Source organism: Myripristis murdjan, chromosome 20 (assembly GCF_902150065.1).
Source record: "Myripristis murdjan chromosome 20, fMyrMur1.1, whole genome shotgun sequence".
In the NCBI taxonomy this organism is placed as follows: Eukaryota; Metazoa; Chordata; class Actinopteri; order Holocentriformes; family Holocentridae; genus Myripristis; species Myripristis murdjan.
The window spans coordinates 16660328-16679042 of NC_043999.1; the positions used below are offsets into that span (position 1 = coordinate 16660328).

Consider the following 18715-nt stretch of genomic DNA (forward strand, 5'->3'; position numbering starts at 1 on the left):
TCACTGGAACTAAGGGGCCGAGGCCAACCCCCAAAAAACAAGCCCATAGCATTATCCCTCCTCCAGCAAACTTTACAGTTGGCACAATGCAGTCAGGCATGGAACGTTCTCCTGGCATTCACCAAACCCAGACTCGTCCATCAGAATAGAATAGAGAAGCGTGATTGGTCACTCCACAGAACACGTTTCCACCGCTCCAGAGTCCAGTGGCTGCGTGCTTTACACCGCTCCAGCCGACGCTTGGTGTTGTGTTTGGTGATGGAAGGCTTGTGTGCAGCTGCTCGGCCATGGAAACCATGAAGCTCCCAGAACACAGTTTTTGTGCTGATGTTGATGCCAGAGGAGGTTTGGAGCTCTGCAGGTATTGAGTCAGCAGAGCGTCGGCCACTTTTACGCACTATGTGCCTCAGCCCTCTGCAACCCCGCTCTGTAACTTTATGTGGTCTGCCACTTGGTGGCTGAGTTTCTGTGTTTCCTGAAGGCTTCAATTTTGCAATAATACAACTTGCAGTTGATGGTGGAATGTCTGTGAGGGAGGAAATTTCACAAACTGACTGTTGTATCCTGTTACATCACTATTACAGTATCACTCTCAAATTCAGTGAGCTCTTCACATCGACCCATTCTTTTTTAAATGTTTGTAAAGGCAGACTGCATGGCTAAGTACTTGATTTTATACACCTGTGGCAATTGGACTGAATGAAACACCTGAATTCAGTGATTAAGAGTTGTGTCCCCATACTTTTGTTCCTATAGTGTAGCTGCATCCATCCAAGTAAGTCATATGTTTAATCAGTGAGGTGCTTGCTCACGTTCTGCGACGGGTCACAGTGGAAACCTTTTTCATGGCTGTGGCTCTGTCATCTGCATAATATATTTAACTGGTTTTAATCTGTGACCATAGGTCATGAAATTCAAAACACTGTGTCATGAATGAACTATTAATGCCAGATGGATGACATGCCTGTGCTGCTAACATTCTGTTTCTTTTTATTGTGTATGTTGGACCGCTTTTCTGATCCAGCGGTTTAAACTTAAATTGAGCAGCTGAAAACCAGTCACTGATGACCTTTACAACATTTCTCAGCTGATTGTGATTAGTACTCAGGATTGTTGTACCTCTCACTCTTATATCTCTTATACAACTTGGTGGAAACTTGGTGGAATTTTTCACTAAGGTCTGAACTGAATTAAGCGAAAAGGCTTTCATAAATTCTGCACCCTGTTTATGGAAAGTACTGCAAAATTGAAAGGGCTTGTCTCAGTGAGTCTCAGCTGATTATGACGGATACTGAGGCAGATTCAACAAGGAGCCATCTAGACTTTGTTTGCTTGCTGTTTGTTTGATCCTCTATATGTAGGCTTGATTGTCCTGGTTTGCAGTTGGACTTCTGCCTTTTGGCACTGGTCTGGAAAACTTTGATTTTGCTTTTAGCTTTTGAAATGTTTGATGTGCTCTGCTATTGCACATTTTTGCATAGTATTTGTCTGTATGTGTGTGACTAGTTTGCTGCTTTTGTGGCCCAGTTGGCTTTGAATTTATTGTCTCAGTAGGATTACTTGGTTAAATAAAGATTGGAAAAACTCATGCATCAAACTCAGAAATAGACAGGAACAAACCTTGTAGAATTTATCTCTGCTGTTTAGTGGAGAAGGTGACATTCTTACATGATTTGGTCAAAGGTGTAGAAGTGTGTGGTTCGGTGTACCTAACACGGACACATCTCAATGAGTCTGTCAACAACATCGGCTTTCTGGGAAGCCAGCAGGGGGTTTTAGCTCAAACTGTCATGTTTCATGATAGAAACTCAGAAAACATGGTCTGTCCTATCACACACAATAGAACATTGTATTTACTGTCCCTGTGTTTAGTGAAAGTGAAAAAACAAATTAAAGCATGTATTCTCACTAAAACATACCTATATATAAACACATCAAACAAGCACATTCTCAAATGTATATGTTGTGATTGTGTGCAATTTCGTGATAATGTAAGGGTGAAGTTAGTGGTGTGTAAGACAGAACAGGTTTCAAATCCCATCTGAGCTGCTAACTTGGAGCAGGTGGTGTAGTGGGAAGGGAGAGGGTCCGTCAACCTGCTGCGAGGTTCCTTTTAAGAACGTACTCTTAAATCCCTACCAGCTCTAAAGGTGTTGGTTTGTAGTAGACGCTGAGCTCTGACCTTCCTGTAGACGTAGGCAAGAGAAGACAGTTATAATTTGTATTTCACTAGACATTTGTTTATGTCTTGGGTTTCTTCATTAACCCATTAAACCATACTTCATCAACAGTCTGTTGTGTCCTGCAGCTGGTTGGCCTTTTCATTTCCAAACAACAATGTAGAGTTAATACAAAAATTATTGTTTATAGCACTCTTGCAAGCAGGGGTTTATAGTAAAGCCAATAATAAGTAAAGGCCAGTCAGCCAAAAATGCCAAACAGTTTTTATGAGAATAAATAAGGCAAATGACACAACATGATATATGTTTTGATATAATAAAATGGGTGAAAGTTGAGTGTATGAAAGCCCATTTTAGAAGTTAGGTATGTGGAGTAGAAGCACCTTAAACTGCTTGTCATAGTTTGTCAGAGAGGTTGCAGTGCTTCTCATGGAGATGTAAAAATTGTCAGGAAGAAAATCAAAGAAATACAAAAAGGACACATTGAATTAAACCTCAAATAAAGACTTGAACCGGTAAACAGGCAGATTTTGCAAATTGCCTAGCTCCTTGTGTGTGGACACACGTTTCTCCACTTCTCAAAGAGAGAAGCGAGAAGTCTTCAGATGTTTGACAATAAACAATGGCATGTATGCCTGTAAAAGAATAGACTTGGAGAAAACTTCACCAGACTAAAAATAAATAATAAAAGAGCTCCATTGTGGCAGCGTTTTTTGTTTGTTTGTTTGTTTTTTTTCTTATGTCCCAGTATGTTTTTGAAGAAACATCAAGGAGTTTTCCACCTGCTAAAATTCTCCTCTGCTATAGTTGATCTTCAAGAAAATAACATCAAACCTCATTGGCTGATCAAATTAACCTCCACTGATTGAAAGAAATGCAAATACTTCGCAAAAAATAAAACCCATTTCTACTCTGGCGAACTGCACCACCCGGCTTGATACAAAGAAAAATTATTGTGATTATTTTGACAGATATTGCAATTTTAATAACAATTGCAGTTTTAGTGTGAATGATAATTTTTGCATCATAATTTTCATTTTAGCTGAAAACAGAGTAGAGTAAAATGAGGGTGATGTGATTTTTGCTGCGGTCTGTATCAAACCATGTTTTTTTCTTTTCTTTTTTTTAACATCTGGAGAATATGATTGCATATTTGTAGCTCCACAATATTTTGTTTGAAATGGTATGCTGTCACATTTAACCTATATCCAAAAATTGCAGCTGCTGCAATTTGGACATATCACTTATCTATACAGCGATTTCAGTACAACCTCAATTACTTGTGCAGCCCTACCGCTGGCCTGCCTGTGTATGTATCGTGCACCCATGCCAAAATTTCACGTGCTCCAGCTTCGCATGGCACAAACACACCAATGGTGAAATTCGCTCACCATCCACCCTCCAACTGAAAATGAATGGCACATTTGCAATGTTGCATGCCATCTGTTCAAGCCTTTAGAGCGTTCAGACTGTTCATTGCACAGCTGGAATTATACTTCTGTGAACAAACATTTAAACATCTAGGGTATTATGGGTAACCGTAGATTGCAGAGATGGGCTGACATGCAACACCTCCCAAATCTCAACAAAGTGTCGTGCGGCCCTACGTATCAAATAAGCTGACTGGCTGAATTGTCCTGTTTTGTGTCGGGAGGAGGGCTCCAAATGGAAAACAAATATGGAATGAACATGGAACAGATAGAAGAGCACCTTGTGGATGTGGTCCAAAAATAGAAACACAACAGTGCAATTTCTTTTCACCAGGTGGGGAAAGAGATTTGTTTCCCAGTTTCTTGTATTAATTGTGACATTTGCCCCAAGTGAACATGTTACCGTTATGCACAAAATTCATACAAGAAGATAACCATAAATGTCACCTAACGACACCCGTACAGAGTGAGAGGCATGTTTTAGCCTGAAGGAGCATGATAATGCTATGGCTTTGTAACCTCACAACACATTTTATTTTCCTGACTTTGCAATTTTTTTTAAGTGGGAAAGAAACCTTATTGTATTAGTTTGTAAAATTTTGGTCATACTTCTGGGTTTTAGGGTCGCAGAATTGTAAACATTCAAGTCGATGCCAGTAGTCCAAAAATACTTTGGTAGCTGATTTTGTATGGCACCGTAGGTACTGGATGCATTTGTTTAGATTTCGTATTCATTTAGGTTTGGCCTTCAGCGGGCTGTAGTATATTCTTCTGGAACTGACGAGGGCAGTATTCACACGATTTACACTTGTTCAGATGTGCGCTGCAGAAGAGACAAACACACAAGACACAAGATAGAGCAGTAGCTCTGACTCGGCTTGGCCAATAGAGGCACAGCGAGAGTCGTGTGTGGAAGGATTTCGCGTTCGAGGCGGATGCTCAGGGTATAATAATAAATTCGCATATCAAAATATGCAAATGGTGCCATCATGGTTTCTGGTTAAATAGTTTCTTTTTCTAATTTATGTCTCCTTATTATTTCCATATTTTACTCATGTCTCTGCTGGGTAATGCAGTTGAAATTTTGTGCAACTTAAAAAGTTATTTAAACACAGTTGGCTTATTGTTTGTTTTAAATACTTGAAGGCTTTAATATTAGAATGTTCAACAGATTTTAATAAAGAAGTGTTTGTCGAAGTAAATGGGATTTCTTTTTTTACCATGGTATCCAGACGGGTGTCGAGAATCGTGGAAATTCACTGGTATGAACTACTGAATTTCTGGTATTGTGACAACCGAACATTCATGTAGTCATAAGCAGCCTTGCGCTACACACCACCACCCATCTCCGTCATGACTGACCCACTGAAGGCGCACTGGCGGTGGGGACGCGTTCTACCAGAAAGCACACAACACAAACATTTCCTGCAAAAATCCTGCTGAAATTTTCAACCCAATGGATTATATGCTTTTTACATGGACCCTGGTGGTTAGAAACTCTGCGTGACCTACAGTCACAGGGCCAAGGTGTTTTATGGGTCAAATGTTGTTTTAGGGTTAACAGTCACTTTAAGGGTGATGACTGATCACACACACTGTTCTTTGGAGTACACACAGTGTAGGCCCTGGGATGGGGAACACAAGTGAATTTGCGACAGACAGATAAAGCGAGAGAGAGAGAAGGGCCTGGTTCATTGGGCTCAGGAGAACAGCAGATGCCCGAGTACTTCTATGCTTAGACACACATGCACATACACACAGAAATAAACAGCCTTAGGTGCGAGATAGTGAGGGTGCATCACAGGAAAAGCTCTGGCCTCATGCCAAAGTCAGCAGCACATGCCCGAGTTACCTCACATGCCCGCATATTTACCATGCTTTTGTATTCACCTCCACATAAAAGGATACGATCGACCTGTTGTTTCTCACCTGTCGTTTCTCGTTTCTCCACAGAGGTGCGAGTTGTGTCCACACAAAGATGGAGCCCTCAAGAGGACGGATAACGGAGGTAGGATCCCTCTCAGCCACACACATGTACATGCACAAACACGCACATGTACGCAGCCACAGATTTGTGGTTGGCCTCTTGCGTATTTTCGTCATTAATTGCGTGTCACGGGCAGGTTTAAGTGCCGTGAGCGTGCTGGGAGAGTTATGTTGCTTTTGGTTGTGTGTGTGTTGCCTCTCTGTGCCGTCCTTGCCAGTCCATGTTTTATGAGTGTGTGTGTGTGTATGTGTGTTTATGAGGGGGCGGGCCAGGATGGGTATAGTGCATGGCCTGTGAGGAGTCTCCTCTCTGGGTTCATTGGGAGGTCAGGTTGGTGGAGACTGTAAATATTCTGAGTGTGTGTGTGTGTGTGTGTGTGTGTTGAGTCAGTCAGAGAGAGAGGCACAGCTGTGGGATTGTGTCCAGGCCTGCAGGGAGGCATCAGGACAACACTAACACACACCGTTTTACTACTTTCTCTTTCTTTTTACCCTTCCCATGACCCCTCGCTCCCTCACTCTCTCTCGCTGTCTCCTCTCTTTTTCCTCCCATTTTTCTCTCTCCCCCTCTCTTTCCCCTACCTCCTTTTTCTGCGCTCCTGTCTGTTCCTCCTCTCCTGTTGAACTGTGTAAGTTGGTGTTGTTTCAGGTGGGGCAGTAATATAGCGGGGCAAAGGGATTAGTCTGAAATGATGACTTGATCCAGTAACTCGGTATGTGTTTCATGTGGCAGGTAGAGAGGAGAGAAAGGCATAGACAGACACAGAAAATACAGATTTTTTCTGGTGTTCTGACAAATCATTCCTCTGTGTTGTCTTATTACCTCTGTATCGTCAGTAGTTTTTGATTACAACAAGCATATTGGAACGTCAGCGACGTGTCCATTGCATACGGTTGATTCATCATATTAAAGATATGGAAATAATAATGTAGCTCTGAAACTTCTTACTTTGCAGTTGAGTGTGTGTTGAGTGAGCTTTGGTACCAGCTAACACACACACTAAGAGAGTGACCTAAATTTAGTCTTTTTTTTCCACTGATATTGGTGTCATTATTTCAACATGGTTTAATATGGAAGCCTATAAAAAACATAACAAAGAGCTGACAGCCTTTTCCTCCTTCCCCTTTTTCTCACTTTTTTTTTTTAAAAATTTGAAATCCATGCTACGCTGCAGATGAGCTATCAACAAAAGTTAAACTCAGCACTTCTGCTTTGGACTCTGATTAGTTCTCAGAATAAGGGATACTTTGTTTGGCGTTTTGGGGGTAAAAGTGAGTGCTTGGTTTGAGGAGGAAGGGTGTGCCACTTTTATAGTCCTGTTTTATAGGCCTCTTCCAGATTCTTGGAGGGACTTCAAAACAACAACATGCCCCCATTTCACACCACTCCCTCCCCTCCGTCCCGCCCTCTGCCCTCCCTCCCCTGTCCCACTCACCAGGTCAAAGGCAGGTCAGGGGTTCAACTGTAAGTTTAAGCCTGTTTTTGTTTCCGCTATGGGGAAAAACAGACACCTCCAGCATGGCAGGAGGCTCCCACCTCCATTTGACCTCCCGTTCACCTCCTTCAGCTCCTCCTCAACTCCTCGTCAATTTTGCTGCCACTCTACCATGCCCCCATGTCATTCTACTGCCCGCAGTTTGTCTTCAGTGACAGGCAGCTGTGTGTGTGTGTGTGTGTGTGTGTGTGTGTGTGTGTGTGTGTGTGTGTGTCTGTGTGTGCGCACATACACTTGAGGACTGTAACAAATGACTGTTTTAATATTGGTTGACTACTAATGTGCAGTATAAAAAAAACTTTGCAAGTAAATTTTTTTAACGATAGATTTAATTTGTCACATGGAATATTTAACTATAATAAAAACTATAAATCAGCACATTGTTGCCCAAGTTCACACCAGAGTGTGTTACTGGATTGAAGCTATTGCGGGGCTGCATTTGCACAGAAATGCTGTCCTGTACGCGTTCTGTGTTACAGTGTGTTCATTTGAATATTATTCCAAAAAGAACAAAAAGAGGCTTGTTTTTGTTTTATCCAGCTGATAAAACATTGTGTCCAAGAAATGTGTCTGAAATTTACACCAGCTAAAGCACCAAATGCTGGTAAAAGCATCTCTGGTGGATAAAAAAAAGTAAAAGTCACCTAACACTGGTAAGTTTTTGAGATGATAACATTTGGGTGTGTTGTTCCTACAGATTTCTGTCTGTTATGCCCACTATTTGCTTACATCAAAATACACTACTCACAGCCAAAACAAACAGTAGTACCAGTTCTAAAAGTTTTTTTTTTAAAGCGACTTCTAACAGTTAAACAGGTGGTGGAGTAATTTTAGTTAAGAAGCTTTGCTAATTAACAAGGCCATATGAGATTGACAAATTAGTCCTTTTGGAACACCATAGATAGAGCAGACCTCTAATTCAGTGTGAAGCAGTGCTTATCCATTGTTTGCAGTGGACCATACTAAATGCATTAGAGATGAGGGGCTGGTCATTTCTGTGTATAAAAGACTGGAGAGTCATTGCAACATCTTGATTCAAAGAACAGAGTCTGCCACTTGACAGGCAGTACATTAGCTGCAGGGTCTGAACTTTGCAAAGTGGAATTGCCACGTGGTCGTCACATGTCGGCTGCGTGTTGGAAACTCGAACACTTTTTCATCACATTCCCAAGTTAAAAGGCTGGGTTATGGTTCTGCGTCCAAGTATTGCTATGTGAGTATTTATAGTTTATGTGTTAGTGGGTCTGTGTGTAGATCGCTGAAATGCCAGATGGCAGTGCAAAGTTCTCATTACTCCTCTTGAGGACTGGACAATTAATTGAAATATTATCACAGTCGCAGTATGGCCAAATGTAATATCCAAATCACAGAAGCTGCTTTTTTCTCCTTTTTTTTGATAGAGGTAAAATGCGTGACAGAAATGCATTATTAATTAAGAATTGTGGTTCTGCAGAGACGCCTTGACCTACAAATCATATTCTGTAAGATAACATGCTTGTTTGGTAGCCCAGCAAAAATCACATCATCATCATTTTGACAAGATTTTCATTGCATTTTAAAAATATGATGCAAAAACTATTATTCCTACTAAAATCATGAATCATATCTGCAAAATTAATTGCAGTAGTTGTGTTTTTTTTTTTATTTTTTTTTAACCATATCGTTATCCAGAAGGTGCCCACTTTAGGACACATTCTGTAGTGTCTAAACGAGTATTTTTGAACATTTCTAGCCATAAATTTAGTGATATCTGGTAGTCTTTATAATTTGTGTGTGAGGTGTCATACAAATGAATACATTTGTAAAGCTCTCAACTAGTGTCTTTTCAAATGGCGCCGTACTGTCTTCACCATAGGTGCAAATCATCCAGAAACATGTGGGAGGAAATACAGTCGTCAAACAGACCAGTCACTGTTCTTGGGGACTTGCATTGCCCTCTGCGCAGATCCTGTGCATTTTTGGAAGGGTACATGTAAGCTATGGGGGCATTTCAGACATCCACAGCATAGCTACAGCTGCATTTTGACACAGAGCCATGAATAGGCCTTAAGTTAGTTGCTGATAAGATGGCTAGTATGAACCAGCAGGGCTCGGCGCCCTGATGACCTGAGAGCAATCGGTTCAGCAGAGTGTTACTACCTGTTGTTGAAACTAGGTAAAAAGTGTGTAGTTCTGACTGTGTTTCATGTTTTTTACAGCTTTATTTAATTCATTATTTGTTTGTTTTATTTTACCATTTTTTTTTAAGTTGAGCTACTGTAAATGCCTCAGTGTTTATTTAAGCTACGTCCTCTAAGTTAAAAAAAAATGGTGTCAGTGATAGGTAATTTATCCAGACGGTACTGTTTGCTTTAGTTTTTTTTTTTCTTGCTGCATATGTATTCATAAGCTGAGGAAATTTCACCGCTCCCTCAATGTGGTACTGCACTACTTTGACCAAAGTTGTCAGGTCTGCCTACATTACCTCTGTGTCTACAGACCTATTCAGCTATTAGAACAACTTTGTGGTGGTGAAAGAGCTGCTTTTTAAGGTGGATTAGAAAACAAAAAGGGCAGCTGTGTTGCAGTTTACATTCTATGAAAAATATTGATGAATGAATGAATATTGATGAATGTTACTTTTTGATGAATGCATCAAACAAAAATTTGTGCAATAGTGGTAAATAGAATGGCTAAATTATGGCCACTGAAAAGAAATGTTCTTCAGTTTGATACTATTTACAAAGACATATTTGCGGTTGTGTTTGAGGATGTGTGATAGTGAATAAGTGTGCGTGTCAAATGTGACTTACGTTGTAATACGTGCATTTGTTTGAAAATTTTTATGTATATTTACTTAACATAAAATAGAGCCTTTTATTTGTTTATTGTTTTTTAAGCTTGTCTGCATGAGTAGGTTATACTTTCTGGTGTGTGTGTGTGTGTGTGTGTGTGTGTGTGTGTGTGTGTGTGTGTGTGTGTGTGTGTGTGTGAATTTGTGCTCTCTGTGTAGTGTGTGCAGGCACTGATGGTTTTTGACTGTGTGTTTGCAGGCTGGGCCCATGTGGTTTGTGCTCTTTACATACCTGAGGTGGAGTTTGCTAATGTATCAACTATGGAGCCCATAGTCCTCCAGTCTGTGCCTCATGAGCGCTACAACAAGGTAACAGATCACACATGTACACAGGCAGACGCACCTTTTATGGACATTTTGTTATTAATTGCATTTGTGTCGCTTTTCTCTAATAAAAATATGTTTGCTTAACTTTGTGTGTGTGTGTGTGTGTGTGTGTGTGTGTGTGTGTGTGTGTGTGTGTGTGTGTGTGTGTGTGTGTGTGTGTGTGTGTGTAGACGTGTTACATCTGCGAGGACCAGGGCAGGGAGAGTAAAGCAGCAACTGGAGCCTGTATGACCTGCAACAAGCATGGCTGCAGGCAGGCCTTCCATGTCACATGGTGAGACCTGTTCACTTCACAGAAACTTCACAACCCAAATATAGGAGCTATTTTTCAAACTCCTGACCGAGACTCCAGTAAGCAAGTCACCAATTTACCTGAGTCTCGCCTCAGACTTCTGTGTGTTAACTTAAAAAATGACGTTTTATTTATAGGGCAGCACGATGCATGATGTATTGCCATTCTGAAAGTACTGGAAACGTCAAAATTCAGGTCTCATACAGGGCAATAACTTTGCGCATATTTATGCCACAAACACAACTTTTTACATTTTATTAGGGTTGCACGATTATGGCCAAAATGATAATCACGATTATTTTGATCAATATTGTAATCACGATTATTCATCACGATTTTTCACCATGTTAGGGAAAAGCATGTGTATTTTTATTGCACTACTTTCAAACAAACAATATATGAACAGTTTTCAATGCAAAATGAAACTTTAAATAAGAATAAATTCTTAATAATAAATAAATAAATAAAATTGTTTGACTAGTGTGATCGCTCCGTTCCGTGCTTGAATAAAGTACACTTCCCCCACTCTGGCACAGTTGGAGGGGGTGTGGTGTGCTCCAGCACGATACGGGCGTTCATGCACGAGCACATGCACGGTCACGCACGCAGCGCGCAAACGCGGATACGATGTAAATCATGCAACTTTCCTCCTGCCTCCGCAAAATCGTTTAATGCGCACAGCGATTACCGGCGAATGGCCGCGTTGCACAATCAATAATCAACCATGATGTCTGTGTCGCTGTCCATTGTGCTGCTGCAACCGCGTATAAACAAAACTTGATTTATGATGAAAGTATATATAGCAGTCTGTGTGCGCCACGGTGCCGGCCGCAGCACCCGCCGGCATTAGGTGGGCCGGCCGGTGTGCGCAGCAGCCAGCTGACATGCCGCTCCAGCTGTCAGTTGGACCTTTCTGAAGGAGGAAGTTACCTCCGAAACTGTCAAGATAAATAAACATCCCGTGTCTGACTAAAAGAAACAAAAACGTCTTTTAGTTAAAGGAAGACATAATGAATGTATTTGAACTATATTGATTCATGATGACGTCGGAACATGCCTGTTGTCGTATTTGAACGTGATAATGTGTATACCAGAGGCAATCGCGCTTGGGCACGTTTGGGCTTTAGGTAATGTGAGTGCAGGCCAGCAGGGGACTGGGGAGGGGGGCATTTTTGCTTTAGTACGATACGCAGCAAATGGCCCTATGTAAGCAGGCCCTGAGGAGCCTTTCTGACGGGGAACTTGTTGCAGGAACTGCCGTAGCCTACCTTCTTCTCCCGACATGACTCGCTCTCATCAGTCCACCGAGTAACTTGAGGCTGCTGCTGCAGAGTGCGCTCGCTTGTTATTTAGGCAGCTTAATGAAGCCCTAACCATGCGTTCGCCCCCTGGTGGTTGGCTGACTACTGGCTGAGAAAGTGCTTGATTAGATATGCAGCAAAGTCCGCATTTTTAATGTAAATATCGCCGACGATCGGGCTCATTTAATCGTGGCAGCCAAAATCGTGATCACGATTAAAATTCGATTAATTGTGCAGCTCTACATTTTATTATGTGAACATTATCCTTAAGTCAGCCTGAATGTTTATGCTGGTACCTTTTATACGTCTAAATGATTCCTCTGCACTTTGAACAGCAGAATGACTACACACACTTGTTAAAAGCAGAATGACTACACACACTACATGTAGTTCTCAGTCATTTTTGCTGTCATCTTATCATCGGATGCAGACAACGTGAAGTACAAGTCTAGTATAGTATCTTAGAGTAAACTTGTGTTAGGGTAACAGTCCAAAAAGGTTGAGCTATTAAGACTTTCTTTTTTCTGTTTCCCACCTCTCCATTTACATCCTCCCTGTTGCAGTGCCCAGTTTGCTGGGTTGTTGTGTGAGGAACAGGGATCGGATGCAGACAACGTCAAGTACTGTGGATACTGCAAATACCACCACAGCAAACTGGTGAGTGTCCACTCGCATTCTCATTACATTTGGGTTACACTGAGCACATGTCAGCATACTAAATCACACTTACATCCACCAGTATCCAATATCTCATTCATCTCAATTCAAACATTTCCTTATAGTCATAAAGTTTTTCTTTATGGCCTTTATAGCCTAAAGTTTTTCTAAGGCCTTGATATGACCCATTTTAACACTAGATTATCTCAGTATTCATACATTTATGATGGGCCTTGATAGAGTATATCATCTGAATATTTATACATTGGCCCACTGAGACATTGGTTATTATTATACTGGTCAGCATCTGTCCCATGCACAAGACAAATCTCTTTCACTAGCTATCCTTCTTTTTTTTTTCTTTTTAAGAGCCATCCATTCTCTGTCATCCTAAGTCACTGAGCACTGATTTCAGTGTTGTGTTTTGGAAGTGTAAAAGTACCCTGACTGGTGTGTGTACTGAGGGCTTATGGCTGGCTCAGTTGTTTGTTGCTTGTGATTATGTTTGCATGAAAGTGTTGGAGGCTGAAGGTGGGCTGTGTGGTAACAGTTTGGACTAGGATCTCCCTGGTATTCTGTGTCTTGTTCTCCTAAGTGCAGGCATGGCTGACGGTAGAAATATCAGCACATGCTCACACACACATACGTACGACACATACCTTTTATCTCGTGAATGGCAAGTGAGGAGGGACCCGTGGTTTAATTTCCTCTCCCCTTGTGTCTATCCTTCCCTCATTCATCCCTTTCCCTTTCCTCTACTTCCGGTCCTTCTCAGTATCGCACTTCCATCCATCCCTCAAATCCCTCCTCTCTGTTGCCCTTAGCCGCTCTGTCTCCTCAGTTTTTTTTGTCTGTCTCCCCCCTTTTCTGTTCCTTTTCCCCCAGTCTGCCCCTCCTTCCCTCCTTCATCCTTCTCCCTCTTTCCTGTCCCATCATCTCTCTCCCTCCATCCCCTTCCTGTCTCTGTCCTAACCCTGCCCTGTCTTGCTCCCCTTATCTTTCTCCCCCATCTGCTTCCTCTTCCACCCCCACCCAGCCATCCCTCCTTTGCACCCCTTGCCTCTCCCTCCCCTGTCCTGTACCCTTCTACTTAGCCCCTCCTTCTATCACTCTCCCTCTACCCCTCCACATCTTCCTGATCCCTCTAATCTCTTTGACAGTCAGCGGTGTCACTTCGTGGCACATCGTCCCCACAGCTCCCTTGTGTCTTGGTACTAAGCCCAGACCGGGTGTGGGAGCGGGTTGGGTTGCAGGTGATGGGTTTGCTCCCTTGAGTCTGGTTTTCACTGCAAGGTCAAACAGAGCTAACCAGGGTATTTATCATTATTTATATCACTCAGTTTCATGGGATATTTCTTGGGGTTTGCAACAAAACAGTCTTGTTGATTGGGTAGTAATCTCATGTAAGTGTTGTTTCCCTAATACTGAAGAGCTGGGAAGTTTAAATGTCACATGGTCTGATGCTGTTTGAGAGGCCTTGTCTGTCCTCACTAATGATCCTCAAGGAAACACTGGGCCTTGGAGCTGAGCTGACACCAGATCTCCACACCCGAGTGGACCAGGCACCAGGGGATTTTGTTGACTGAGCGTGGAGATGGGGAAGGATAGGGGGAAACAACTGGGAGGTGGAGGGATGAGACTGATAGGAGAAACAAGAATGAGAGAGAGGGGTTACAAAGTAAAGTGATTTTTAGTGATTTAGATAGAAGAACATACGTTTTTATCATTCTCTCCTTGTCAGTCACAACCTGGGATTTTCAGTTTTTGGTTCAGGGTTTTAGATTTTTGGCATTTATTTCTAATAACAGATTACTGTTTTCAGTCCATGATCGCATTCCTGCCTAGTCACAAGACTCACGGTTACTATGCAGGAATCAGTATTGTGCTCAGGGTAATAGCTAGATAACAAGCCATTCCCAAGCAGGATTCATTCAAATGTCAGAGGAAGGAGAGAGAGAGAGAGTGAGAGATGCAACCACTGGTTATGCGCGCTGCAAATGTTTTCAATCCACACATGCACATATATGCTATCACTGGAGACCCCCTGTTGTGTCATGGATTTTGTTCTACCCCTATTACTTTGCAATCTTACACACACACACACACACACACACACACACGCACATGCACACAGTTTGGGGATCGAGTCAAATATGAATTTTTGAGCATGATCGAACTATTGGTATTTTTTAGATGGGTAGTAGGAATGGAAAGAGACAACGGGCTGTACAGTATCAACACACACAGACAGATGACATTTTGCAGTGTTAACAAATGCTGATGGAAAGACTCATGCTGTTTTATTGATCGTGTTTGAATGGCTTTGGATGGTGGGGCATAATGTCATTAAGCTGGGATTGTATGGATGACAGGAATGTACGAGAGAGAATCAATGATGAAGAAAGCAATGTTGTTAGCAGAGTGGGTTTCATAAGATACCGCTTGATGGATGTTTACGCCATGTTAGCAACATATGGCCTTGGACTGGACTTACTGACTAGCCAAATCTAATTGAGAACCTAGAATTTCCATGTTATGTCTGCTCGAAAAGGAAATTTCTCTTAGGCTAGAGGTTTCATCAATACTGGGTAAGAATAATTGTCCCTCCATTTCCAAGCAGCATAAATGCACCCGTTGATGTATTGGCATTAGTTTTTCAATCAACTGGACTGGGTTTTCCTGGCACACAACTGCGTCTACTTACTGTCTTTTCCATGACAGATTGACCGGCAGTCATTTTTGCATAATTTTAGTAACTGCTCTTCCACAATAAATTTGCAAAACAATTAAAAATGCTATTTATTGATTTGTTTCATCTAGGTGGCAAGCCAGGAGACAAGGTGAAAAAATAATTAGAATATTCAGTCAGAGCGTATAAGTCAATTAAAAGTGGTTGTGCTGTATAAATGATCACTCTATTTTGGATTTGTCCTTACAGGATTGAATCACAGTGTAAATTTTAGTGATGAGACTGAGTGTCTTTTGTTAAGAGTGGTGAATAATCAGCAGAGGGTAAGCATCAAAGGGACCGGTCTTTGTATGGATCAAGATTTTCACTGTGTAAATCCAGATTTATACATTTTTTTTAAAGATGAGAACAAGGCTGAGGCAATGAGTTGGATGTGAAGTCACAACATTGCAAGTAGCAGAGTCAGTTTTATATGTAAGGTCAAAGGAAACCCTGTCTGCGGTCATAGATCAGTGCTTTTGAAAAGGGGCAGAGTAAACACAGGCCTGGAGGTAATCTGGCTGCACCTTGAGGTTGTAGCTGTTTATCGCTATGGTAACAGACACTATGTTGTCTTTTGTGGTGAGCAAGCTGGCTTGGGCCAAGATCGATAGCCAAGGCCCTTCAAAAGTCTCCCAGGGTGCCTCTTTTAGATCCTGGCCTAGTTTTGGGAAAGGAGTTTTTTTAAACTGTTGCCCTGCATCCTGACTGTTTTTTTAAATGAATTTTTTCATTGAAGATTGTTTCCAACTCAAGTGACAATGAAATTAGGTTAATAGTTTACCAAATCATTATATTTAAGGATATTTTGAGTTTATTGTGCACAGTTTTTGATTTTTGGTTTAAGTACATATCTGCCACCATGCATTTGTGTGTTAAGTAGAGACCATTCCTCTCAATCCTAGAACCATCATTTTTGTCACTAATGCTCATGACAATGTCTTTTTTTGACTGTCTTTGGATTTTGAGTTATCCTTGAGTTCAGTTGGCTTATTTTAGTTTAAGTTTGTTTCATTTTTTTTTTCCAATCAAAGATTTTTTTTTTTTAGCTTAATTTTAGCCTCTTTCTCTGGACTTCATCCAGTAACTTGGAGTTCCTCTTTACCTTTTAGCGAAGGAGCAGGGGCCGTGGTAGTAGGTCTCAAAGCTTAAGTGACTCTTCCTCTCAGTGTATGGATAGACCCCCAGACAAGGACAAGAAGGTAAGACAGCCCTCAGATCTTACCCTCTCTATGCCTCCCACCCACGACTGTGACTGCACTAGAAACATACGCCCTCACTGTTACATGCTCACACCATGGAAGGACATGCACACGCAAACACACACTCACATGTTGACCAGGGAGGATCAGTCATCGCTCAGTGCCTAATGGCTCCATAACCAACATTTATGGAGACAGTATTTGCCAATATTTGCGGGTCTTTATTTATGAGTAGCCCAGCCCCAGTTGTTTTTTTTTTCTTTAAACAAATAAGACAGTGTAAAATGAGATGTTTACATAGCCAGATGTGATTAAGTGATGAAGAATTAAACTAGCAACAAAATGCTAATCTTAGCCAGTACTTAGATGCCCATTATACAGATCAAAAGGTTGTGCATCTCCTAAAGAATCAAAATTAAACGATACACTAGGTGATTTAGATAAATAAAACTAACATATAATAAGGTTCCAATGGACCATGGAAATTTGTGGATTTGAGAAAAAAAAAAAAACTTAAAATGTTTGAAAAATGAAGGAATGGCATTTAAACAACATTGATTTTTTTTCCCCCTAACATTAAAGTGTGGCAATTCATCACCATTCCTCAGATATCTGGACCTGTCATGGGATCAACTATTCAACCTAAAAAAAAAAAAAAACCTGCAATGGGAATTTCATTGATGTAGCACAGTTTTTAGGCAAATAATTTTGCCTGGATTTCTTTATTTAACAAAACTGAGAGTCTCTGCATTGTCTGATATTATCATGATGTTTTGCCCTAAAACTTGTCAATTTTGAGCCCAAAGAAGACCTTGAAATAGAAACAACTGAGCGTGGGACCCTTTTCATATGTGGCTCATTTTGTTTGGTGTAGATTTAGGAGGAATCGTATTTAGACTGGCTTTAAGCACCCAGTGTGTCTGCAGCCTCACCTGCACCCAGCAGCGACCGCAGCCTCTAATAAATGCGACATTAGTGTGAGTTAATCAGTCACGCCTGTTAGCAGGATGTGTAATCACAGGCTGCGTAAAATCAGAATTTAGACGAGGCGTCAAGTCATCTGTTCCACCTAGTTTTTGTTGTGTGTATCGAGCCCTTGTCAGAACAGAGCAAAGAGCTCAACTTGCCCTGTTGCCTGCAATTGATTTGAACCCATCTGTCACAAAAAGCCATGTTACAGTACTCACACTCCATTATGATGCCAGATATCCCACCTACAGACTTAGTGCACATTTCTTAGATTTTAATTACTCTTCAGATTAGATATGATGTACATAATGTAGTTTGATAAAATGTACCAAACACAATGAACACATTATAGTCTGAGTCCCTTTTATAGTGTGAGCTGTTATAGAGAGAGTGTATTGTTCTCTATCCACTGTTCTCTATCCCCCCCATCCTCCCCCTCCTCACTCCTCACCAGCGGTGCCTCTCTTTGGACGGCGCTCTTTTAATGCATCCGTCCTCACTCACTTCTCGTGCAGCGATCACTTGGCAGAGCTGGCAGCTCTGTAAGATTCACAGTTAATAATCACAGCAAAATATGAAATATCAATATCAGTCACTGCAGTTTGGTGGTTGAAGGGATGGGACTCACTAGAGACAGCCTGATATGATTCACAATAATTGGGTGCCTGTTGGGTATGCATTGTGATTCTGTAAGTATTGTGATTTGATATTACAATTTCTTAGATTTTGGATCATTTTTTTAAACACTGGACTACGAGGAGCTGAATCACACTTTCAGTGACAGTCATAAGCAAGTCAGTCAAATTCACCTTGAGCCTTTAATGTTTATTCCAGGCTTCGACACACTAAGCTGTGCTGTGTGTTTACCAGGCGCCATAAATTTTTTTCTCTTAAATTCTCATGATGGTCTGTGTTATTCCCACAACACTACTGGAAGTTGATCTTTGTTTTGATTATAACATAGACATTGATTTCCTCCTAGATAAAATAAAATATGTTTTAAAACAAAGACAAAACATCAATTCTAGGTCAGCATGGCAATATAAAAATTGACTTGTAACTCGATCACTTTTGCCCCAAACTCTGGGTTGTTGGTGTGTGTTTGCCAAGTCTTTAGTCAGATGTTTAGACACACAGTGAGTGACACTAAATAAGGGACTCAAAGCAGATTAAAAAAAAAAAAAAAAAAAAAAAAAAAAAAAGAGAGAGAGAGAGAGAGGAGGATTGTTTAACAAACTCAAAGATGTGGTGCCAGAGCTTTTGTGTCTTTTTGTGTTTGATAATAAAGCTCAGTTGCTCATGATCACTTAAATA

The 18715-nt window shown here is 41.2% G+C and overlaps 1 protein-coding gene across 4 annotated transcripts in view; it reads left to right on the forward strand.

Annotated features, from left to right (window-relative positions):
• The window catches only part of mllt10 (MLLT10 histone lysine methyltransferase DOT1L cofactor), a 51852-nt gene that overhangs the window by 4813 nt on the left and 28324 nt on the right, over window positions 1–18715 (forward strand). For 3 of the 4 annotated variants that reach the window (XM_030078962.1, XM_030078963.1, XM_030078964.1), the window contains exons 3-7: window positions 5564–5618; window positions 10125–10234; window positions 10423–10526; window positions 12409–12502; window positions 16343–16432. In XM_030078962.1, the coding sequence (XP_029934822.1) occupies window positions 5564–5618; window positions 10125–10234; window positions 10423–10526; window positions 12409–12502; window positions 16343–16432 (453 nt within the window). The remainder of the gene's footprint in view (window positions 1–5563; window positions 5619–10124; window positions 10235–10422; window positions 10527–12408; window positions 12503–16342; window positions 16433–18715) is intronic. The other variant, XM_030078965.1, reaches the window with a different exon arrangement.